The sequence below is a fragment of the Heterocephalus glaber genome, unplaced genomic scaffold, assembly GCF_053883595.1.
Source record: "Heterocephalus glaber isolate CG9 unplaced genomic scaffold, H.glaber_assembly_v1.0 deba00001504, whole genome shotgun sequence".
Lineage (NCBI taxonomy): Eukaryota > Metazoa > Chordata > Mammalia > Rodentia > Bathyergidae > Heterocephalus > Heterocephalus glaber.
In genome coordinates, this window is record NW_028258324.1 from 70,398,396 (window position 1) to 70,421,211 (window position 22,816).

Here is a 22,816-nt window from a genome sequence, read left to right on the forward strand (position 1 = left end):
GCGGAGCGGCACGGAGGGCACCGCCCTCGGCCCGCCCGCCGAGGAGGGGACGCGCGCGGGAGGCTGCTCTGCGGCGCCCGCCGCGACCCGCCGCACTCTGCACTCGCCGCCCGGGCTGCGGGGACCCGACGGGCGCGGGCGTGGGCTCTGCGGGCCGGGAGCCGAGTCCAGGCCGGAACCGGCGCGGCGCAGGGAGGCGCGGAGATGGCGGCCTCGGCGGCGGCGACAGAAGGGATGGAGCCGCGGGCGCTGCAGTACCAGCAGACCCTGGTGAGTGGAGCCCAGCCAAGCCCGAGACGTGCACCCGGCCGTGCTCCTCCGGGTCTCCCAGAAAGCGCGAGCACTGGAGGCCTCCGCATTCCCGCGTCAGCCTGCCGAGCTGGGGCGGCTGAGCCTCGGGAGCCTGACAGGCAGCAGCGCCAAAGGGTTGAAAAGCTGCTCGCTGCTTTCTAGCTGAAGCCGGGGGCCTGCGGAGGACGGAGACGCCGGGTGCTGGTTCCCCCTGCCCTTCCCTTCAGTTCCTCCCTGCACACGCGTTTTGTTTGCTCCTCCTCCCACCACCTGAGCTCAAGTCCCCTTCCCCACTCCCCTTTCCCAGCACCATTCACACCCTTGAACTTTCTCCACACTCCTCTGTCCCCACCACCCAGGACATTCCCTGTGTCCCTGCCATGTACATAGCTTGTACTAGGCACAGACTCAGGAGCGTGTAAACAGTGATAAGACTCACCCCCGCCCCCAGCCTCTGCCTCAGTCAACCCTCTGGGCAAAGACGGCCCACCACCGTGGGCAACAGGAGCCGAAATGGGTGTGGGAATTGGGACCTTTGTCCATGCTGGCTCTGGGTATGCAGCTCCCACCCACCCCAGAGTTGTTGTTCCTTGACCTCATTAAAAGCGGGGGTCCTGGGCTCTGAGCTGACTCATGGCCACCCTGTGACTTAATATTTGAGAAGCTGTTTGATCCTTCTGTGTCACTGGGGTGGGGGACCCAAGGCCTAGGAAAAGCAATGGGCCCTATGACTCCTTTTTATCAGCTTGGCTGGAATTTGCCCAGGAAGGTGGCAGGGAGGGAACCTCTCCAGAAGAGGACCTGGGAAAGTGTGACTGGAGGGGCAGGATGACTGGGAAGGGTGGCAGGATGTCTCCATCCCTTCCCCGAGTACCCCAGAATGAGCCCTGGGGGCAGGCCCTCTGCCTGGACTCTCTGCGCTGGCCACTTCCCTCCTCCCTCCCCCCTTTGTCTTTCTGTCACCTGTGTCCTGTGCTGGGTCCCTACGCTCCACTCTTCCTGCTCCCTGCTGCGTTCCCTCTTTCCCTCCTCCCTTTTCTCTTTTCCTCTCTCTCCTCTCTGTGCTTCTCTCCCTCCTATCTCTCATCTCTCTGTGTGTCTATCCCCCCCCAGCCCCAACAGGAGCCCTTTGTGTCCTGAAGCTCTGCTGGTGGCAGCCAGAATCCACTCCTCCCCACCCCCCAACACACGCCCAGCTTGGCAGGTCTGGCCACAGCTCCGACTGTCCTGTCACCCCAGCATCTGTCACAGCCTTGCCTTCTGCACCCTCTGATGTCCCCCCATTTGCCACTGGACTGGGGCAGCTCCAGAGTGAGGCCCACCGGTCCACTCCCAGCTGGCTGGCAGGCGGAGGTGGGGGAAGGTGGGGACAAGGGGATTAGGGTAGGTAGGAGGGGAGCAGCGGCGTTGGTCACAGGCCAGAGGCCCAGCAAGAACGTGATAAGGATTGGGGCCCCGCCTGTCCAGGCCCCGCTCAGCTGCCCTCAGCTCCGCCAGGCTCTCGCTGTGCCCGTGCGCCCTTGACCATCCCTTATTCTTCGACCTTTCCGCCTCCCACTTTCAGACTGTGGCTTAGGTTTTCCCATCTTTTCCCTCCCCTGGGGTTTTCCCTCCCGTTCCTCCTCAGTGCCCCCCCAGCCTGGGAGAAGAGGACCAATTATTCTGCCACCCCCAGAGCTGTGTCCTGGTACCTCGGCAGTCCCCAGCACTCCGGCCAGGGCAGCCCCCACAGTTTGCAATGTGCATTGTTCCCACACTGCGAGCCAGAGCGGGAATTGTGGCTTCCAGAGGGGGAATACTGCAGATTGGGGGCTCGGAGATGGGGAGTCAAGGCCCCAGGGGCCCCCTCACCCCCCACAGCCCCCCACTTACACACTCTAATGACCCCTCTTCCCCTTTGCTCCAGATGTATGGCCGCTATACTCAGGAACTCGGGGTCTTTGCCAAAGAGGAAGCTGCCCGCATTCGCCTGGGAGGGCCTGAGCCCTGGAAGGGGCCCCCTTCCCCGAGGGCACCCCCAGAGCTCTTGGAATACGGACAGAGTCGTTGCGCCCCATGCCACAGTGAGACCTGGGTTGGGAAGGGGACCTGGCTGTGCTGTGCTAGGGGGTGACCTGGGTGGAAGCCTCAGGTGCCAAACTCCCCATGGATCTCCCTGTCCCCAGTCTGCTCTGTACGCTGCCACAAATTCCTAGTGTCCAGAGTGGGCGAAGACTGGATCTTCCTAGTCCTGCTGGGGCTCCTCATGGCGTTGGTGAGCTGGGCCATGGACTATGCCATCGCTGTCTGTCTGCAGGGTGAGGCTGGCGCTGTCCCGGGAGGGCTGGGGACAACCAATGGGCTTCACTGTGCCTCAGTCCTGGTTGTGTCTTAGCTGCTTGGCTGCAGAGCCCTCTCCCGGGCCAGTCTGACTGCCAGTCTTCACACGCAATCACTGCCACTCCCAAAGACCACAACTCCTGCCTCCCCTCTTGTGCTCACCCTCTGCCCCACAGCGGCATGGCCCCGTGAGTGGCCAACAGGGCCCCTTCCCGTCCATCTGAGCCTGGCCTTGGGCAGTCTTCCCTGTAGCTGCCAGGCACATCGAGGGTCCAGCAGCACCTCCTCTTCCTGCAGCTCAGCAGTGGATGTCTCAGGGCTTGAACACCAGCATCCTACTCCAGTACCTGGCCTGGGTCACCTACCCTGTCGTCCTCATCACTTTCTCGGCCGGATTCACACAGATCCTGGCCCCTCAGGCTGTGGGTATGAGAGGAGCAAGGGGAGGGCACAGGTCCCCTCCTGAACGGAGTCCATCCAGTGACTCCTGGCCGTGCCCCTCCAGGGTCCGGCATCCCCGAGATGAAGACCATCTTGCGGGGAGTGGTGCTGAAAGAATACCTCACCCTCAAGACCTTTGTGGCTAAGGTCATAGGGCTGACCTGTGCCCTGGGCAGCGGGATGCCCCTGGGCAAAGAGGTAACTGCAGGTGGGGGGCTGAGGGGTCCCTGGAAATGGGGAAGAAGCCAGGCCAAGGTCAAGGCCAGCCCTGCCCCACTCACCAGCGGCCCCGCCCCTCAGGGCCCTTTCGTGCACATCGCCAGCATGTGTGCCTCCCTCCTGAGCAAGTTCCTCTCCCTGTTTGGGGGGATCTATGAGGTAAGGGGAACCCTGGAGGAGGGGAGGGGAAGCCTGGGCTACTGAACCCAAGTCGTCGCCCCTTGCCACCCGTTCTTTGCCAGAACGAGTCCCGGAACACAGAAATGCTGGCCGCCGCCTGCGCCGTGGGAGTGGGCTGCTGCTTCGCGGCGCCCATCGGAGGTAGGCGGGAGTTCCTGGGGTGGGCCGTGGCCCTGGGCCTGTCCTGGGCCTCTCCTCCTCCGCCCCGTCCTCTGGGTCTCAGGCACCGTGGTCCCCGGTCCTCACAGGTGTCCTGTTCAGCATCGAGGTCACCTCCACCTTCTTTGCTGTGCGGAACTACTGGCGGGGCTTCTTTGCCGCCACCTTCAGTGCCTTCATCTTCCGGGTCCTGGCGGTCTGGAACCGGGACGAAGGTGAGAGGCACCTGGTGGCTGAGGGCGCCTGAAATGGCCCAGGTGGGGCACCTGAGGGCTAGGCCCGCCTCCCTGCTGCTCTTCCCCTCAGAGACCATCACTGCCCTTTTCAAAACCCGGTTCCGGCTCGACTTCCCTTTCGACCTTCAGGAGCTGCCGGCCTTCGCTGTCATCGGGTGAGGAGCTACCGGCAGGCGTGAGGCCATGGGACAATTAGGGGCCATGGAAAGACTCCCTTCTACCCTCCTGCTTCTTCCCTGTCCAGAGTCGCTAGTGGCTTTGGGGGAGCCCTCTTCGTCTACCTGAACCGGAAGATTGTCCAGGTGATGAGGAAGCAGAAAACCATCAATCGCTTCCTCATGAGGAAGTGAGTTGGCCACAGAGTCTTCTCCAGGCTGCTTGGGATTATATGGGGGCCACAGGGGTTAGGGGGACACCGAGGGGTGAGATAGTGGGGGGCAGACAAAGACAGGCATGTACCCAGGCATGGTGGCAAGACTTGTGATCCCAGCACCCTGGGAGGCCAAGGCAGGAGGGTCACAAGTTTGAACCCAGCTGGGGCAACTCAGTGACTAGTGAGACCCTGTCTCAAAATAAAACAATTAAAAACAGCTGAGGACAGGGCCGGGGATTTAGCTCAGTGGTTCCAGCCCCTGCTTCGAAAGTGCAAGGTCCTGAGTTCAATCCCCGGTACCAAAAAAAAAAAAAAAAAAAAGCTGGGGATATAGCTCAGTGTGAAAGCCCTGAGTTCGATCCCCAATACCAAAAAAAACAACAACAAAAAAGGTACTCCACTGAGAAATCAGCCAAGGTGTTTATATGCGTTACCTGAAAATTGGCACTGTTGAATTTTTAGTCACTGGAAGAGGGCATTTGGGATCAAAGACTGAGGCTTTTTTGGGTCCTGCAGCTTGGCCCAGATAGCAGTGTCCCCTGGAAAATGTGAGCCTCAGTGTACCCCTGGTGGCCCATGAGAGTGGATGAGACTCTTAATCTCTGGAACAAACTCTCTCATTGGGACCCCGAAGAGCGGGAGTAGGGAGGCCTGAGAAGTAACTTCCCCTGGGACTGACGTCCAGGAAGGGGAAGGCAGCCAACTGAGCCTGCTCCCTGAGGCACCTGCTTCAACTTCATAAATGACCCCAGCTTCCTCTGAGGCACCAGAGAGGGAGCAAGACAGAGACAGAGATTCTCTACGCCCTCACACAATGCGCCCTTCAGCTGGGGCTTCTGCGGGTGGAGGCGGAGTGACAGCTCACAGTTGTCCAAGTGTCCAAGCCAGGGTTGGGATGATGGACTTTCTCCTGCTGCTGCTGCCTCCTGAGAGTCAAGAAGTGACTGACAGGAAGCCCTTCAGGTCGGGTTCCCCACCTCTCCTGGTAATGGGGTCCACTGTCACCTTTGGGGCTTGCATGTCATGAGCAGCAAAGGTGACCTCCTCAGCCCTGCGGCTTTTGAGGCACCTAGCCCATCACCCGTCCCTCGGAGGCCCCACCCAAGTCTGATGCTATGAAACCTCCTCTCTAGACGCCTGCTCTTCCCAGCCCTGGTGAGCCTGCTTATCTCCACTCTGACCTTTCCCCCTGGCTTTGGACAGTTCATGGCAGGACAGGTAACCCCAGGGCAGGACCCAAATGTGCCTTTCCCCTCAGACGCATTCCTTCTCAAGCCGTGTGCCCCGCATGATTGTGGGGTCCCTGTTCTGTGGATTCCTGGGATCCCCTTCTCAGCATCTTTTGTGCCTCAGCCTGAAGCATCTGTTCACCTCAGCTCTCACAGAAAGAGACGCTAGTCACCCTGTTTGACAACCGGACGTGGGTCCGCCAGGGCCTGGTGGAAGAGTTAGGACCACCCAGCACCTCACAGGCCTGGAATCCACCACGCGCCAACGTCTTCCTCACCCTGGTCATCTTCATTCTCATGAAGGTGGGGCTGCCTAGCTCTGTGTATGTCGCTAACAATACATGGACTCACTAGGTGCTACATGTTAACACATGCTGTGCATTCACTCTTCTGAGCCTCACAGCAATGCTAAGAGAAAGGCACTTCTATCTTGGTGTTAAAAAGGGGATCGGAAGCCCCAAGAGGTTAAGTAATGGGCCAAAAGTCACCTAGCTAGCTAGCATGTGAGGAGATGAACCCAGGTCAGCTGGCTCCAGAGTCCTTCCCCTTCCTGTCACCTCGGGATTCTGGAGTAGCTGGGGAAATGCGCCTGCCCAATCAGCAAGGTAGCCTCTGTGGTGGGGAGCTTGTGTGAGTGACCTCCTGCCCGCAGTTCTGGATGTCTGCCCTCGCCACCACCATCCCAGTGCCCTGTGGGGCCTTCATGCCTGTCTTTGTCATTGGTGAGTTTTCAACTGTCCTCCCAACCCACATCCTCCAACCCTCAAGCCACCTCCCGGCCACCCCCTCTCTGCCCAGGAGTGGGTTTTTGGTCCAGCCCTAGCCCAAAGCCCCACCCCACAGGGCTGCCCCTGCGCTGAATGACCCACCGGCCCCTCCCCCACCGACCCTCTCTCTTCCTAGTGCTTCCACCCTCCCCCTCCACTACCTCTTTGTCTCCCCACCCCCCTCCCTGAAGGAGCAGCATTTGGGCGTCTGGTCGGTGAAAGCATGGCTGCCTGGTTCCCTGATGGCATTCACACGGACGGTAGCACCTACCGGATTGTGCCTGGGGGCTATGCAGTGGTTGGTGAGTACGCCGGGTCTGCGTGTGTCTGTCTGTTTCGCGATGTGCAGGGGTTCAAACCCAGCGTCTTGCCTCTGCTAGGCAGGCACCTTACACCCGCAGCAGTGCTCCCAGTCTGCATCTGCCCTGGCGGGCCCCAGGCTGGCCACAGACCCTGAGCCTCTGGTGCCCCCTGCTGGCAGACCCAGAGCCCCACGCCCAAGGATCAGATGGGCCAGCCCTAAGGGACCTCCACAGGCCCTGCCTCAACCCATCTGCTGAAGGGGCCTCTGGGGCCTGAGCACCCCCAGGAGACTGAGAGGAGCTGTCCCCAGGGGCAGCGGCACTGGCGGGAGCAGTGACACACACAGTGTCAACGGCTGTGATCGTATTCGAGCTCACAGGCCAGATCGCCCACATCCTGCCCGTCATGATCGCCGTCATCCTGGCCAACGCCGTTGCCCAGAGCCTGCAGCCCTCGCTCTACGACAGCATCATCCGGATCAAGAAGCTGCCCTACCTGCCTGAACTGGCCTGGGGCCGCCACCAGTATGGGGCTCTCGGTGGCAAGGGGGTGGTGGGAGAGGGCAAAAGGCCTGCGAGGACCCCCGCACCACGCCAGCAAGGTTCTGAGCCAGGAAAGCTGGGAGCCTGGCTGCTTTGCCCCTTCCAGTCAGATGGCCTCCCCCTGGGGTGCAGCTGGCCCAACTGATTGGAAAGAAGGGTGGGGAGCACTTGTTGGCCCTTGGTCCCTGTCCCCTGGGCTTCTGGAACCTTCCTCTTGGCATAGAATGGTGGTGCCCTGGGCCCCTCGAAGCTGACCACAGACTGAACACACACTGGACCCCCAGGCAGTACCGGGTGCGAGTGGAGGACATCATGGTCCGGGACGTTCCCCACGTGTCCCTCAACTGCACCTTCCGGGACCTGCGCTTGGCACTGCACAGGACCAAGGGGCGGATGTTGGCCCTGGTGGAGTCCCCTGGTGAGGCCAGGAGGGGCCCTTGTTTCTCCAGGTGTCTCCCAGGGCCACCTGTCAGGAAGGGGCAGGGAATGTGGGGCTGGATTCCTTGGTTCCCCTAGGTCTGGTGTGTGCCCTGTGTCCGAGGCCCCACGCCAGGTGCAAGAGAAGGCCAAGTGTGGGACGCTCACGCCCAGCCCCTGAGCCCTCCCACCTGCTCTCTCCAGAGTCCATGATCCTGCTGGGCTCCATTGAGCGCTCGCAGGTGGTGGCGTTGCTGGGGGCCCAGCTGAGCCCAGCCCGCCGGCGGCAGCACATGCAGGAACACAGAAAGGCCCAGATGTTGCCACCCTCGGACCAGGACGGTCTCCCCAGCCCCGAGACCTCCGTCCGCTTCCAGGTGAGGGACAAGCCCCATAGCCACCCACACTCCAGAAGTGCCATACAGACCGACAGGGCGATGATTTAGATGGCGGCCCAGGCCCCAGCCTCCCCAGTACCTTCCTGCCTGTGCAGGTGAACACAGAAGACTCAGCCTTCCCCCCGGCCCATGGAGAGACACACAAGCCCCTGAAGCCTGCTCTCAAGAGAGGGCCCAGCAATGCCACCAATGTCAGGGAGAGTTCTATAGGTGAGCCTGTGACCCCTCCCAGGCACAGCTGAGCGGGCCACTGGGATCCGTGGGCTGAAGTCCACCTAGCTGGACCAGGGCACAGTGCCTGGGTGCCCCCCCCACCCCGCCTTCACCTCCCCGGCCCTCTTTCCCGAAGATGACACTGCGCCCTTGTGTTTGGGGACACAGGCAACGTGGAGTCGGCTGGCATTGCCCTCAGGAGCCTCTTCTGCAGCAGCCCGCCTCCTGAGCCTGCTTCGGAGGTGAGCACTTGCAGCTGCCCCGTCCTGGCTTGCCTCCCCACCCCGCTCCCTGTGCCGTCAGACCCTCTGCTTTAACCCTGCTGTGCCTGCCCCCTTCTCCTGCTGCCCTCTGCCCTCCTGCCTATCAGCTCAGGCCCTCCCTCCCAGCCTCCACTGCTTCTCCCACTCTCCTCCTCTCCCTGTAACCTCAAATCTTGTCCCTGATTTGGCTCTGACAAAGTTGGAGAAGCCAGAATCCTGTGAAAAGCGCAAGCTGAAGCGGGTCCGAATCTCCCTGGCGGTATGTGCACCCTCCTCCCGCAGCCCAGGAGGGCAGAGGTGTAGACTGGGTAAACACCCCGGAGCCCGAGCCTGGTGGGGGAAACCCAGCTTCATCTCTCCCTCCTTCCTAGAGCGACTCGGACCTGGAAGCTGAGATGAGCCCAGAGGAGGTAAGGTGCCGCTGGACTCTGGACCCTGTTTCTTCTGGGTGTGTGCAGTCATCATCTTGGCTGATGGGAGGGACCACAGGATAGGAAAAAAGGCAGACTGGCCTTCAGGGAGGTGACAGCAGCTTTTGGCACCTCCTGTCTAACCCTCAGTCTCTTCCCCTCAGATCCTAGAGTGGGAGGAACAGCAGCTAGAGGAACCTGTCAACTTTAGTGACTGCAAAATCGATCCTGCGCCCTTCCAGCTGGTGGAGCGGACCTCTTTGCACAAGGTAGAGTCAGCGGCTGATCTAGCTGGGGGATTGGTCGGGACCCTCCACACACACCCACAGTTTGGGGTCGGGCTCTGGACAACCAGAGGCTCAGAGCCGGTGTCAGCCTTGTCCTGTTCCGTGGTAGAGCCAGGCATCATTTTTGTTCCACTCAGCTGCACCCTCAGGGAACTGTGGGCCAAAGCAGCAACAAAGGCAGGGCTTGAACTGGGCAGAAGCCAGAAGGCCAAGCCAGGGTCAGAGCTAGGCAGGAGGCTGCCAGAGCCCAGCAAGGCTGATAGACCCAGGCTGAAAAAGATGGCTGAGAAACATTCGGGATAAGCAAATCTAATAAGCCAGCAAACAGCCAAGTAGGGGTGAGGAGACTGCAGAGAAGAGATAAACAACGATGAGAAACACCCTGTGGGGGGCTTGGAATGTCAGACCTCAGAATGTCTGACTTAATATGGGCCAGAGGAAAAACTGGGAAGCATTCAGGAAGATAGCTCAGCAGAAAGGCAAACCGGCTGCAGAAATAGAAGAATTGAGTGTGGACAGGTCCGTGGTAGGGGAGGCAGACAACAGGAAGGTGAGGGCTCTCTGGGGAGCACTTTCTGGGGCTCCCAGTGACAGGACAGCTGGCACTGTCAGGCACCTACCTTCAGGCTTCTAAGTGAGGGCAGGAGATTCAGGTGTACTCAGCAAAAGCAAGGAGTAGTTCGCTCACCCACCCCCATCCAGGGACTCAAACCCAGGCCTTGTACATCATATGCAAGTACAAATCACTGAGCTGCATCCCCGGCCTTTAGCTCAGTTTTTGACAGGCTTAATATGCAAGCCTCTCTTGGGAACAGGGGACACGGGGAAAAGGGGACAGGCAGGGATGAATATTCCCAAGGCCTACAGCTTGGGTGGCTGTGCCTAAGAGCCAGCATAACATGCACAAGTAGAGGTCGGGGCAGGAAGGACAGTAGACAGAAGAGAAGCACAAAAGCAAACTACAGGAAAGGAGCTTGCTACCCTTTAGATAAATCCCTCAGATCAAAGTGAGCAGGAAGTCAGTGCACATACCTGTAATCCCACCTAACTCTGGAGGCTGAGGTGGAAGGATCACAAGTTTGAGGCCAACCTAGGCAACTTAGCAAGAGCCTGTCTCAAAATCCTAGACAAGAGGCCAGGCGTGGTCATGCCTGTGATCCCAGCACCTGGAAGGCTGAGGCAGGAGGCTTATTGCAAGTTGGAGGCCACACAGAGCTACACAGTGGGACCCTGTCTCGAAACCCCAAAAGGGCCAGGGATTTAGCTCAGCGGTTTCGCCGCCTGCTGTGCAAGCACAAGGACCCAAGTTCGATACCCAGTACCAAAAAATAAAAAAATTTTAAAAACCCAAAATACTAAACAAGAAAGGGCTAGGGGTATGGCGCAGTGCTTCCTGGACTCAGTCTCCAGCACTATCAAAGAGAGAGACAAGCCAAAGTGAGTGGAGAACGGCAGTACAATTGCAATGGAAAGGAGATAGGCCCAAGTAGAGCTAATCAGGCTTTTCGCTAAGGACTTTCTTTCTAAAACCCTCTAAAGCATTTCCACAATGACCAATCATCTTAATCCTCAAACATCCAAAATGATGATGATGGTAATGCTGGCATTTTTTTAGTGCTTGCTATGTGCCAGGCACTGTGCTAATCTCTTCACATGTAACTTAAGCCTCACAACCACACTATAAAATAGATATTGTGGTATTGCAACTTTTATAGAAGAAATTGAAAATCAGAGAGGTTAAGCAAGTTTCTCAAGGTCACACAGCCAGGAAGTAACAGAATTGGGCAATCCAAGATGGATTAGTACATAGGAAAACCAAGGCATGCAAGGAAGAGGTCATTTGCCTGAGTCGGTTTCACACGGGCAGGCTCAGAACCCAGATCTCCTGGCCTTGCTCCCAGGATTCTTTCAGAAGGCCACATTGTCCCCTTCCCTGGTGGTGTCCCCTTCCCTGTCGGTTCACTGTTCCCAAGCCCAAGAAATTTAGGCCCTCCAATGAGTTCCCTGGTGTCTAATTAAATTACAATGAAAAAGAACAAAGTGGGTGTTTGTTAGAAACTTAAAAATCAAAGAAGAGAAGAAGCCTTTGAGGAACTGACTCACAAAAGTACAAAGAACTGGAATGATAAGAACATGAAAGATCAGAATTCAAAATGTCCTTGCAGGCCTAAGAAATCAGTAAGTAGGAGCCCAATTAAGTGCAGCAGGGGAACTTTCCAGGGGGAGAGGGAACACAGTGGAGACTAGTCCAGAACCTGTGCAGCTGCTGATGGGTGCAGTTAGGGACTTCATTCAGTGGGGCCACCTGTGGGGAGGCAGAGAGTGGAGGTGGGGCGACCACAAAGCTAATGGAGGCCCAAAGCCTCACTCTGCCACCTGAGAGAGAGGTAGCTGTGGGACCCAGGCAAACCTCTGGGATGCTCTGTGCCACACTCATCTGTAAACCCAGGAATGTGTCCCACTGGGTCTTCTGAGGACCAAAGGAGTTAAGACACAGGAAGCACGGGATCCAAAATAAGGATCGAGGACATTCATGGGCACTGGGGACTTTAAAAGACAGCATAATGGGCCGGGGATTTAGCTCAGTGGTTCCGGGGTCTGCCTCACAAGCGCAAGGTCCCCAGTTCAATCCCGGTACCAAAAAAAGAGACGCCATAGTGAGGGCAGAGCTAAAATGTGGAAACAGTGGGTATTTTCAGGAAGGGATGATGACGTGAGTCTGGAAGCTGGGGTGCAGGACTGAATCAGGCGGAATCAGGCTGAAAAGCCAGGCCGGGGCACCTTGGGAAGGGCCTTTGGCCATTCTAGGGAGCCTGGGCACGGCTCAAGTTAAGGACACAGGACAGCAGCCACACTGGAGAGAAGAGAGGCAGAAAGCGGGAGACTCCATTCTGCTGCTGGGGCCCATTCCTAGTGGTGAGGGAGGTAAGGCTGAGTCAGGCGAAGGCCAGGACATTCAGGAATATACTGGTGAGCGTGGTCACCACCACGGACACACGGTCGCCAACCTAAAAGCCACCTCACCTGGCAGAAGTTCACTTGGATTAGGACTTAGAGAAAAGGAAAATGCAAAGGGCCTATTTAATAGGATCCTTGGGAGAAGAGGAGAGAGATTATTTGACCGTAAGGAGAGAAGGCAGAAGCTGGGTGTGACCGCACAAGCCTGTAATCCCAGCACTCGGGAGGCTGAGGCAGGAGAATCGCCACAAGTTCAAAGCCAGTTTAGACTACATGGCAAGACTCTGTCTCAAAAAAAGAAAGAAAAGAAAGAGTAGGGCATGGCTTGGTAACACAGCCTCTAATCCCAGCAACTTGGGAGGCTAAGGGCAGTGGATCTCAAGTTTGAAGCCACCCTAGGCCATTTATTGAGGCCCTATCTCAAAAACAAGGGCTGGTGATAGCTCGGCATTCCCTGGCTTCAATCCTCACTACTGCCCCAAAAAGTGTTAAGTCAATTTAAATGAGCTCTGAGTAATTAGAATTCAAGAAGCTGGGTTATTGCTGCCCATCTTGATTCAACATTAAGCCAAGAGGCTTACGAGTAAACCAGGCACAGTGAGATAAACTCAAGACCCAAATTCCAGGAACTGCTGAGTCAGGAGAGCCTTTCTCAAGGCATCTGGCCTAAGAAAATCAATCCACTTACGCACAAGGGGAATTGTCGGACAATTTCTGAACCCTTGGTGGTTACATTTGAAAGCTTGCAAGAGGATTCCAAGCAAGAAAAACAGAACAAGGGTTTTCCTTAATGCAGGCAACGTAAGAATTTCAGCCAAATTCCCGCAGCCTAGGGGCACAGTAACACTCTATCGTTTTCCTCCCGGCAGCCCTGTCCTCTCCCCGTCACCACCTGTGCCACCCCTTCTGTCCCACCCCCACCTTGTCCTGGGCCTCGTTGCCCTGTGATTTAGAGCTGTCCCCAGAACATCAAGTCCAATGCTTCCTCCTCGCCCTGCAGACTCACACCATCTTCTCGCTACTGGGAGTGGACCATGCTTATGTCACCAGTATTGGCAGGCTCATTGGAATTGTTACCCTAAAGGAGGTAAGGTGACAGCAGCCACCAAAGCCATTTCCGCATCCGGAAAGATGGGGAAGCCTATGTCCAGTCCCCCTGGGGGAAGTCCTGGGAAGGAGAATGGGCAGGGAGAATGGAGCTCCTCAGCCAGACGTCTGACCCTCTCCCCTCCAGCTCCGGAAGGCTATCGAGGGCTCTGTCACAGCCCAGGGTGTGAAAGTCCGGCCGCCCCTCGCCAGCTTCCGCGACAGTGCCACTAGCAGCAGTGACACGGAGACCACAGAGGTGCACGCACTCTGGGGGCCCCGCTCCTGCCACAGGCTCCCCCGAGACGGCAGCCCTTCTGACAGTGACGACAAGTGCCAGTGAACCCCTTGATGGGTGGCCTTGGATGGTGGTAGCCACATCCTTCCTGAAGGAAGCACCTACAGCTGGAGGCTGGAGCCCCGGCTTTCCGCCCAGACCTGGGGTGCTGGGTTCTCCCAGTCCATCCTTCCTGAAGGCCGGCCCAGCAGTTTCCAAGGCCCAGGAGTTCGCCAAGGCTCTGGCAAGGTGGGGGCGGGGTCATGCGGCCCCTGATCCCCCTCTGAGGGGGAAAGGGGCAGAACTAAGATGGATTTATACTGGAACCTCCAATGACCAGATGTATATAGAGATTTACAAAGATTTTTATATTAATTTAATAAAACAAATTCTTAAATAGAACAAAATAAACACCTAATGAGCCACTCATATATAGAATGCTTGTGCCCACTGGCTCTTGTTCTTACCTTGGGCCCTCTCACCTGGCCCAGCCTACAAGGCTCCCAATTCCGCAGCCACCCACCCTCCCACAACCATAGAGTCTAGAGCCCACGTCCGTCCTCGGAGTGCAGAAGGTGCCAGAGGCCTCCGCTGCTTCGTCATCACCACTACTGTAGTCACGGCCAAGAAAGGCGCTACCCTCCTGCGGAGAGGACAGGCACCCTCAGGACGGTCACTCACTGGCACAATTCTGGCCTGGCACAGGCATCAGCTGACAACGTTCCACCCCGGTGGCCCCCTTGTGGCCCTCTGTAGAAGAACAAAGCCGCAGCTCTGGAGCAGCTGCCGGCCACCCGCCCTGCGGCCCCGCCCTGGAGACCTCTGCTCCGGCCCGGCCCACACATCCCATCCCGGGAGAGCTCGGGAAACGCATTCGTCATTCCAGTGCCTCCTAGAGAAGATCCAACTGAAAGAAGAGACCAGAAACCCTGTGTCTTTAGGAAAAAAGAAGATTTAGAGACGATGGAGAGGTGAAGCCCAGCACGAGCCCAGCTGGGCAGCGGCCCTTAGGGGACGGCTCGATCCGAGGGCTCCGGGCAGGCAGGAGCCAGCCCCCCAGGGGCAGGTTTTCTATCAAGCACTGTGCAGGGATTCGGAGGTGAGGAGAGAAGCAGAGGCGTGCGGAGGGGAAGAGGCAGGCAGGCTCCCGCCCTCTTCACCCCCAGCCCAGTCACAAGGTCCCCTGAGGGGGCTCACGTCCTCTGAGGAGGAAACGTGGCGAGTTTTGGACCGGAGAACATGAACGTCACTGTCTGCCACAGCTGTGGCCATGCCCAGGGGCTCCAGGCAGCGCCCGGCAGGCCCCAGGAGCGGGGGCAGGACATGCGCCCCCCGCCCGGGCTCTGCCCCCTGCCCAGACACTTTCATGCAAAACACACAACGGAGAAGTCAGTGCTCCAAGGAGCCCTCGAGCTGTGGAGCTTGCGGAGAGCCCTGAGGCCACGCCTGGGCAGGCGGCTCCGCCCCCAGCAGCAGCCAGGGGACGCATGCGCAGGCCACCCACAGGCAAGACGCGGGTCACTGTTCCTCGGGCTCCGCCTCGTCCTCTTCCAAGGACACCACCCCAGAAGAGGCCCCGTCAGAGGCTTGCCGCTGCCGTTCCCAGCTGCCCGCTGGCCGTGGGCAGAGCGACTGGCAGTCCTCCTCGGCAGGGGAAAGGCAGGGCTCTGTGAGGGGCGAGTTGTAGAGTGAGTCCTGGGCCTCCAGTGGACCCAGGCTGCGGAAGGCACATTCCCGGCTGGGGGGCAGTGTGGCGAGGAGCAGCTCGTCGCCCAGCAGCTGGGAGGTCAGCCGGGCCGGTGAGCCCAGCAACCCGTCCTCCAGGCTGCACAGACTAGAGCACAGGGTGTCCGGGGACACGGTCTGTGAGCAGTCGCTCTCAGGCTCCACGGAGCCCTGGCGCACGGGCCGGGAGAATCGGCGGCCGGTGAAGAGGTCCTGGAGGTGGGGGCCCAGAGGCAGCTGGCCGGCCAAGTCTGTGAAGGAAGAGGAGAGGAGACAGCTCTGCAGGCCACATGTCAGCTGGCCAACCTGGAAGCCACCTGCCCCAGCCCCTCATCCTTGCCACAGCTCTGGGAATGGGGGTTGGATGAGAGCTGGGGAGCTTCAGGCAAGCCCCAATTTTGGGTGAGTTAGGGACCCTAACTATACCCACCCTGTGGGGTTGTGGAGGGAACAAAAGTGTGGCACAAAGGTAGCAGGCAGTCAGTGCAGGTTGCTCACGCGCAAAGCCTCCAGCGAGGCTCACCAAGCAGCAGGCCCTGGCACGGGGCTGAGCCCGCCTGAGAAGCCACGTCTTTTTAAAATTGCCCCAAGGTTCCACGTGGGCTAGCAGCAACCTTGGATAAATGTTATTATCCCAGAGCCAAAGCAGGCCTGGAACTCAGTCAAACAAAAGTGCTTGTGGCTGGGGTTCCAGCGTGGTCTCGGGGATCCAAATCAGTACCCTCTGGACCACAGTAGCAGTCTCTGGGCATCTCTAGTGTCGGAGCACTTGTTAATTAGCTGAGGATTGGGGAGCTAGTGGAGGCAATCTTCAAAGGCAATGAGGCGGGGTGGGGAGCAGGGGTCCTGTGAGGCTGGAACCCAGAAGCTACAGAGAAACTCAGTCCAGGCGAGGGAGGATGAAAGAGAGCCGAGCACAGCTGCACAGCCCCGCGGGGTCCCCTCGGCAAGCACCGCCCCTGGAAGGGTCCACAGGCTGGAATGTGTGGATGCTGAGCTGGAGCCAGCGGCCCTGGGGGAGCCGGCCCCGCACAACTTCCTGTTTGCCTGGGGCCAGTGCCCCGTGAGGGGCTGTGCCTCGGCACTGCCACAGCCACTGGGGGAAAGGCAGGAGCACTGCAGCTCCTCCCGGAGCCGAGCCGTGGCTACACAGGGGGCGCCTGGAGCCCCTACCTTTTTTGAGGACTGCAAGGCCCAACTGCATGTGTGAACAAAGGCTCGGCACCTGTAGGCAAGGAGCTTCACACTCCATTTCCAACTGCTGAATTCCTGCCATGGATGTACCCGCCCACATGCCACCACCAGGGTGGCCAAGTCTGGACAGTCTGCCCTCTCCCCTCCCCTTCCAAAGGTTGGGGGTGTTCAGGGTGCAGCTCAGTCTCAGCCCCATGAGGCAGGTCCACTCCAGCTGGCAGCTCTAGCCCAGAATGCCCCTCACCTGCATCAGTTCCCCCAGCAAAGTCCTCATCATAGGAGTCATCGGTGGAGTCATCGCCATCCATGGAAGACCACGCTCGGAGCTTGGCTTCTGCAATAGCAAACTGTTCGGCCACTCCTGTTGAGGGAGACATAGAATTCATGAACTGAGCTGCTGAGCTAAGACAAGGGCTCAGCTTGCGGATGGGAGGGAAAGACCACTCCTCCTGTCAGACCCAGTGAGATCAGAGGCAGCCACCCTGTGACAAGCCTGTTTCCGACCCCCTTTGTGCACCCACCTGCGGCAAAGCGAGCCTCTTGTTCACCCTCACTGAGGTCCGAATAGGAAGAAAAGGCTGATTCCAGGGCAGCAGGTGAGTCACTGGGCTTGCTCCAGCCCTTCCACTCAATGAGGTGAGCCACTCGGCCCTGGGCCATGGCCGTGGGCTTGGTCACGTGGTCCTTTACCACCTGGGAAATACCTAGAAGCGGGGGAAAGAGAAGCCCGATAAGGGAATGGATTGGGAAACAGAAGGCGGCCAGAGTTAGGATCCATGTGTGCCTCTGAACGGGGAGGGAGGACTGGGATTCATTTGGAAAAGGTGACCCCAGCAAGCACCCACAGGAAACTGTCCCAAAAGCCAAGTGCAAAAGGGAGGAGAAGGAACAAAGTGGCCAGAGGCACGAGAGAGGTGGGTGCGTACCATGCAGGGAAGATCTGGCCAGCGCTGCAATCTCCTGGATGGTTAGGGCTCTCCGGGACTTGGGCAGCATCGCGACTGTGTCTCCAACATTCACCTTGAGCAACACGATCGGAAGGTGAGTGCCCCTCTGACAGCAGTGTCCTTCCCTCCAACATGTCCATACCCACCCGAGGTATGAGGGGACATGGCAGCGGGGAAGAAGGCCTGGGAAGCACACAGGCCCCAGTGGCTGCTGGCACACACAGAAGGATAAGAAGCTATACCAAAAAGTAAATTTTTTTTTTTTTTTTTTGGTACCGGGGATTGAACTTGGGACCTTGTGCTTGTGAGGCAGGCGCTGGAACCACTGAGCTAAATCCCTGGCCCAATAAATATTGTTTTAAAAAGAAGCTAAAGGGCCGGGGATTTAGCTCAGCGGTTCTGTCACCTGCCTCGAAAGCATAAGGTCCCGAGTTCTATCCCCAGTACCAAAAAAAAAAAAAAGGAGCTATACCAGCAAAGTGCCCTCACAGGGAGCACTCTGGCAGGCCCAAGGGAAGAGAGGTGTAGCCAGCCATCTACCTTCCCGGTCCGGTCCTGAGGGAAAGCAGGCCCCAGAAGTGAGGAGTCATGGAGTGGGGCTCAAGAACAAGGAAAAGGAAGTAGGGACCGAGGTCTGACATGAGGGACTTCCTTAAGGTCCCCTCCCTCTGCTCTCCTCCCCTCTTCAGATCCATATTCCAGCTTTCTCCAGCCACAAACTGGGCACGACCAACATCAAACCAACTCCTTCTCTCCACGTCTGCCCGGCTTCCCGACTTCCTTACTTTGTGTCACCTCACCGTTCTCCCATTTGGCCTGGCTCCAGTCCTCAGCATTACCATCAACTGTTCCCTAAGCTTCTCCTCCCCAGATCTGATATTAAGTCCTAGTGACTCCTCTGATACTGCGTCACCCTTTGTGCTCCCACTACCACTGCTCTTCCTTTAGCCCTCAATGCCCCTGCCCAGGTTAGCACAAATCATGTTTCTCTCACCTCCTCCAACTCTCTTATTCACTTGCATTTATTTATTTATTTATTCATTCATTCATTTATTTATTTGATTGTTTTGTTGTTGTTGTGTTTTGCGGTACCAGGGACCGAACTCAGGACCTTGTGCTTTCGAGGCAGGCATGGTACCACTGAGCTAAATCCCCAGCCCTCATTTATTTATTTGAGATGAAGTCTTTCTGTGTAGTTCAAACTGGCCTTGAACTCACTATGTAGCCCAGGATGGCCACAGACTCGTGGTGATCCTTCTGCCTCAGCCTCCTGAGTGCTGAAACTACAGATGTGTGTCACCATGCCCGGCTTTCTGCTATTTTCTTAGCCCCACATGTGTGTGGGTTTCCTCTCTTTCCCTCCCTCTCTCCCCATGGCTGGCTGATTCTCTCATCCTTCCAGGCTGGGGTGAATATCACCCCCTCAGAGGGTCTTTTCGGCCTCCTGCCAGTGGTCTGTTCTTCTGTAGTCTCCCCCAATCACTGTCCCGCATCAATGTACCTGTTTGTGACCCTTACCCGCACGATGTAATTATGTTTCCTTTTGTTAGACTCTCTCATTGAGGGTTTCAGTTTGTTTTTGGTCACTGCTGCACCCCAGTGTTCAGCATGGTGCCTAATACAGAGTAATCTCTCAAAATGCATAGGCTGAATGAATGAGACAAGGTATAAATGTAAACAATTTTCCTGGAGTGCAGCTAGTCACAGCATGTCTCTACTTAAAATCTTTCCTGTCCCATGTCATTGATGCAGGCCTCACACCCGGGCCATCAAGGGCACCACTCTGTGAACCCCCAGCCTCCTGCAGAGCAGACCTTGCAATCTAATACCAATACCACCCACTTCTCGCCTTCCCTTTCCTCCCGGAAAAGGAACCCAGCTTTCCTCTATGCCAAGGAGACCATCTTTCAGCCCACAGGCTCTTCCCTGCCCCCGCCCCTGCCCCCACGTCCTTTCCTGGCTCCTGAGGGAGCTGTGGACGTCAGGGCCTAAGTCTGACCCGCCTGTGTCCCTAACTCCACCCTGCACCTGGCTTCTGGTCAGGCCCCCAGCAAACGTTTCCCTCCATGGATGGAGGGAATGGAGGCACATCCCCTCCCCAGCATTGCCTAGCGCCCCGTCCGTCACGTTCCCACCCGGCACCAGAGCAGCCTCCAACAGCCTCCTGGCCTCAGGCCCACCCTGTCCTTCCCTGTTAGTACCTGGCTGACAGAGCCCTCTGGCCAGGCCTGGGGGAGGAGCACCTGCGAGGTGTTTCCCGTCTCGCTGCTGTCCCTCCCTGCTCCTGCTCCCGCTCACCACCACCCCCACCCCACCCCCCGCCACCGCCGCCATCCGTGCCCAGCTCTCCGCGCAGCTGTGGCCCAGGCCCAGAGAAAAGGTGTGTGTCTCCCTGGCAACCCATCACCATGCAACAGGGTCTCCCGGGATACGGCCCAGGATGCGCTGACGTCAGCGCCGAAGGCACAAGCGAGCCCGCCCGCTGGCACAACGCCGAGCAGAGCAGACCGGCGCGGGGGCGGCCTTGCGGCCCGCCGGCCGGATAGCGCCTCCGCTCGCAGGAAAAGGGAGCCGAGGCAGGCTGGCGAGGCGGGGGCCGGGGACACAGAGCTCCTGTATGTGGTTGCGGCACACGCGCGCGCGCACACACACACGCACACACACACACCCCAACACCAGGGCCCAGCACCTCTGGCAAGTCCTGGCTATCAACGGAGGAAGGACGGGAGGACCGGCTCCAGCCTCGGAGGGTCCGAGCAGATCCCAAAGAGGACAGGGACAGGCCACGCGGAAGTTCGATCCACTCCACAGCCCACGCGGGGTCCGAGGCCACTGCGAAGTTCGGAAAGGCTGTTCAGCTGGGGCCCCACTTGTGCCAAGACCCCCAGTTGCATGCAGGGACCCCCAGTTTCATCATTTCATCAGGGACCCCCTTCCCCACCTCCCAGAATACCAGAAGCCGCCTGGTGTCTCCTCAACCCTGAAAGCCCCGCATTCAGCGCCTTTGACTCGGAGCCGGGTTTTGTGGCAGCTCACTGGCCACCTTCCTCCTCTGCAAATATTTTTCTTTTCTACAAATATTTGGCTATCAAAACTCTATGGTGGGGCCGGGGATTTAGCTCAGTGGTTCTGGCGCCTGCTGCGCAAGGTCCTGAGTTCCGTACCAAAAAACAAAAACAAACAAAAAAACTCTATGGTGAAATCCAAATGTAGATAAATTCTGAATCTTCTCCCAGGTTCCCAGCCTACCCATACCCCTCCGAAACACATTCAATTCTCCCATCGCGGACACCCTCTCCCTGCCACCCGGACCTTTGCAGGCTCACTGCCTGCCTTCTCTCCGCTTTCTGCCATGGTTCTTTCTTCTCGCCAGTCTTGGCTACTCTGCAGCTCTTTACTCTTCTTTCCTGACACTTTTTTGTTTTTCTTTCGGATTTTCACCCCTGTCCTAAAGCCTTCTCCGGATGCCCTCTCTGCCACCAGGCTGTTTCTTGTTTCAGCCTGGTTCCCAACGCCTAAGCCAGAGTAAATTTCCTCTCCCCATGTGAGCATCTTACTCTCGCTTCCCATCACCTCCCAGGTCTCTGGTCTCACCTCTGCGACTTGGCTGACAAGTCCATCGTCCTCCAGGCCCTTCACGCTGCCACAGAAACATTTTGCCCAGCACAGAAATCATAGGCATGCTGGCTGCGTTGATGCGGAGAACCAAAAGCCCAGAACTGCTCCAGGCTCAGCTCCCAGTTCTATTCCTGTTTTGGCTCCGGATGCTGAGCCAGTCCCCTCCCCACTTGGAACTTGTGCCTAGTCACATAAGGAGAACACTCCTGCCTCGTGGCTTTGAGGGGGTGGGAGTGCCAGAGGCCTAGCTGAGCTCTCTGGGGGTTGGGGACCCAAGACCTGTCCCCGAAACAGTGCCACCAGGCCATGTACATAACTGACCTTTAGCTGGAGCAGCCGTCTCTGTCCCTGAGCCTCAGCCACCTGGTGGTCCCCAGAAATGCTACCAATCAAAAGGAAGACAGTAGGTTAGAGGCCATCCCTGGCCCCCAGCTGGTACCCAGTCAGGACTCTCAAGGCCAGATCTGAGGTCACCCAAACTCTCCCGACTATGGGAGGGGATGACTTGCTGAACTCCAAGCAGGCCACAGGGATCAGAGGAGCCTGCTACTTTTGTCTCAAAAGCCATGAGGTTAATTTAGGACTACAAATCCCAGAATTCCTCAAGGCAAGTATAAATCTCAACAGGAGTTTAGCTCTGAAGAACCTCAAGTACCAACCACACCAAGACTTGTGGAACTGACCACCTGCCCTGAAGACCTAGTCCAAGCCCAGCCATCACCATCACAAGTCCCTGCCTGGCCTCAGGTTTTATCGAAACTCTTGACACGGAAGTGAAGCAGGTTGGCAGACCTCAGGTGCACAAGACTAAGGCCAGGCCCCCCTACGCATCACCATCCGGGGAAACCACAGCCCACGCAGGGGTTACCAGCTGTGGGAAGGAAGCCCTGATGACCTCTCTCTCCAGAGTCCGGGTGACTTGTTTTTGGTAGAGGTGGAGGAAGGAAATTAAAACAGTTGTAAAAGGTGAGAGATGGTCAGATGCTCACAGGTCCCTTTGACCGACCAGCTGACTCTGAAGGGGTAGCATATGCGAGGCGAACTGTTGGCAGGGTGCTTGGCCAGCGTTTGCAGCGTGACTCCTTAGGAGGGGAGCCAGCCTGGAGAGGAAGGTGCCCCGCGCAGGGCCACTCCCAGGGCAGTGGGCAAGGTGTAGGCAGGGGTGTGTGGGCGGTGCCCAGGGGCCGGAGAGAGGGACCCTCCCCAGGCTGAGCGCCGCGGGCCACCTCGGCGTGGGGATTTGGCAGGTAGACGGCGGCGGCGAGACCACGCGTCCTCCCTGCAAGGGCCAGAAGCAACCAGGCCACAGAGTCCGGGCAGCCCCCTCCCCGCTCCATCCGTTCCCTCCCCTGGCCCGGCCCGCCTCCCGTGCAGGCTCCTCCCTCTCCCGACACCGGCCCCCTCCTCAAGGCCCACACCCACCCGCGGGCCGCGCACACGGCGGCCGCAGCCCCAGTCGCGCCCGGCCTCCGCCTCTTACCCTGACCCGCCGGGCTCCGAGCGCCGATGCAGCCCGTGGCCGGGCACCCAAGCATGCTCGGGGCCCAGGCCATCGCCTGGCTGAGGGTCGGGCCGCGGCCACCACCAGGGAGGGGACTGCCCGTGAGGGGAGGGGGTGGGAGCCGCGTCCGCCGCCGCTCCCGGGAGAGGGGACCGGGCCGGTGACGTCAGCGCGAGGGCGTGGCCGCCCGCGTTCCCACCCAGAGCGGGCGGGACAAAGCCGACGTCACGGACACGCAGGGGCACCCTGGGGCTGGGGCTTCGATGGCCCCGTCCCGTCCTCAGGCCACTGCGGGCCACCCTGAAGGCACACGAGGCAAGCTCCCTAGGCCGTGCCATCTCAAGACTTGAAAAGAAAATGCCTCGCGGCTTCTAGCCCCCATTCGAAGAGGGCCATCTTCAGGCTAAAAAAGGGATTTCTCCAGCTATAACCTGCCTGAAAACTAGAGCCTTCACACAGCTAG

At 58.3% G+C, this 22,816-nt stretch overlaps 2 protein-coding genes across 6 annotated transcripts; one reads left to right on the plus strand and one right to left on the minus strand.

The window, feature by feature from the left end:
- Positions 1–10: 10 nt before the first annotated feature.
- On the plus strand, positions 11–13,806 carry Clcn2 (chloride voltage-gated channel 2). Of its 3 annotated transcripts, XM_004834870.4 has the most exons (24): positions 11–270; positions 2,198–2,354; positions 2,457–2,588; positions 2,908–3,036; positions 3,116–3,249; positions 3,352–3,429; positions 3,513–3,591; positions 3,699–3,824; positions 3,916–4,000; positions 4,090–4,191; positions 5,352–5,436; positions 5,595–5,750; positions 6,100–6,169; positions 6,406–6,516; positions 6,828–7,041; positions 7,344–7,477; positions 7,681–7,853; positions 7,970–8,084; positions 8,256–8,329; positions 8,550–8,609; positions 8,722–8,760; positions 8,925–9,029; positions 13,006–13,092; positions 13,240–13,806. In XM_004834870.4, exons 1-24 carry the CDS (start codon positions 205–207, stop codon positions 13,432–13,434), a joined length of 2,706 nt encoding a protein of 901 aa, XP_004834927.1. In that variant the 5' UTR covers positions 11–204; the 3' UTR covers positions 13,435–13,806. The 3 variants fall into 3 exon arrangements, with proteins under 3 accessions (XP_004834927.1, XP_004834930.1, XP_004834933.1); XM_004834873.4 differs by lacking the exon at positions 3,352–3,429; XM_004834876.4 differs by lacking the exon at positions 11–270 and having other exon boundaries at positions 2,457–2,545.
- Fam131a (family with sequence similarity 131 member A) lies at positions 13,718–22,527 on the minus strand. 3 transcript variants are annotated; one of them, XM_021256135.2, is made up of 7 exons: positions 22,333–22,527; positions 21,174–21,234; positions 19,924–20,066; positions 17,214–17,307; positions 16,809–16,991; positions 16,532–16,648; positions 13,718–15,344 (listed from the first exon to the last, which is right to left on the minus strand). In XM_021256135.2, exons 4-7 carry the CDS (start codon positions 17,281–17,283, stop codon positions 14,887–14,889), a joined length of 828 nt encoding a protein of 275 aa, XP_021111794.1. In that variant the 5' UTR covers positions 17,284–17,307; positions 19,924–20,066; positions 21,174–21,234; positions 22,333–22,527; the 3' UTR covers positions 13,718–14,886. The 3 variants fall into 3 exon arrangements, with proteins under 3 accessions (XP_021111794.1, XP_004834925.1, XP_012927767.1); XM_004834868.4 differs by lacking the exons at positions 21,174–21,234; positions 22,333–22,527 and adding an exon at positions 20,829–21,154; XM_013072313.3 differs by lacking the exons at positions 19,924–20,066; positions 21,174–21,234; positions 22,333–22,527 and adding an exon at positions 19,436–19,540.
- Between the last annotated feature and the right edge of the window lie 289 nt (positions 22,528–22,816).

What these genes read in the sequence shown, in the direction of transcription:
- Clcn2 (XM_004834870.4), top strand. Translation starts at nt 205, where the DNA reads ATGGCGGCCTCGGCGGCGGCGACAGAAGGGATGGAGCCGCGGGCGCTG. An exon ending in CATCGCTGTCTGTCTGCAGG is followed by an intron (nt 2,589 to 2,907) that starts GTGAGGCTGGCG and finishes CTCTTCCTGCAG; the next exon opens with CTCAGCAGTGGATGTCTCAG. An exon ending in TGGGGGCTATGCAGTGGTTG is followed by an intron (nt 6,517 to 6,827) that starts GTGAGTACGCCG and finishes AGCTGTCCCCAG; the next exon opens with GGGCAGCGGCACTGGCGGGA.
- Fam131a (XM_004834868.4), bottom strand. Translation starts at nt 20,916, where the DNA reads ATGCCTATGATTTCTGTGCTGGGCAAAATGTTTCTGTGGCAGCGTGAA. An exon ending in TTGTCAGCCAAGTCGCAGAG is followed by an intron (nt 20,067 to 20,828) that starts GTGAGACCAGAG and finishes CGAACTTCGCAG; the next exon opens with TGGCCTCGGACCCCGCGTGG. An exon ending in GGCCAGATCTTCCCTGCATG is followed by an intron (nt 16,992 to 17,213) that starts GTACGCACCCAC and finishes CCCCGCTTCTAG; the next exon opens with GTATTTCCCAGGTGGTAAAG.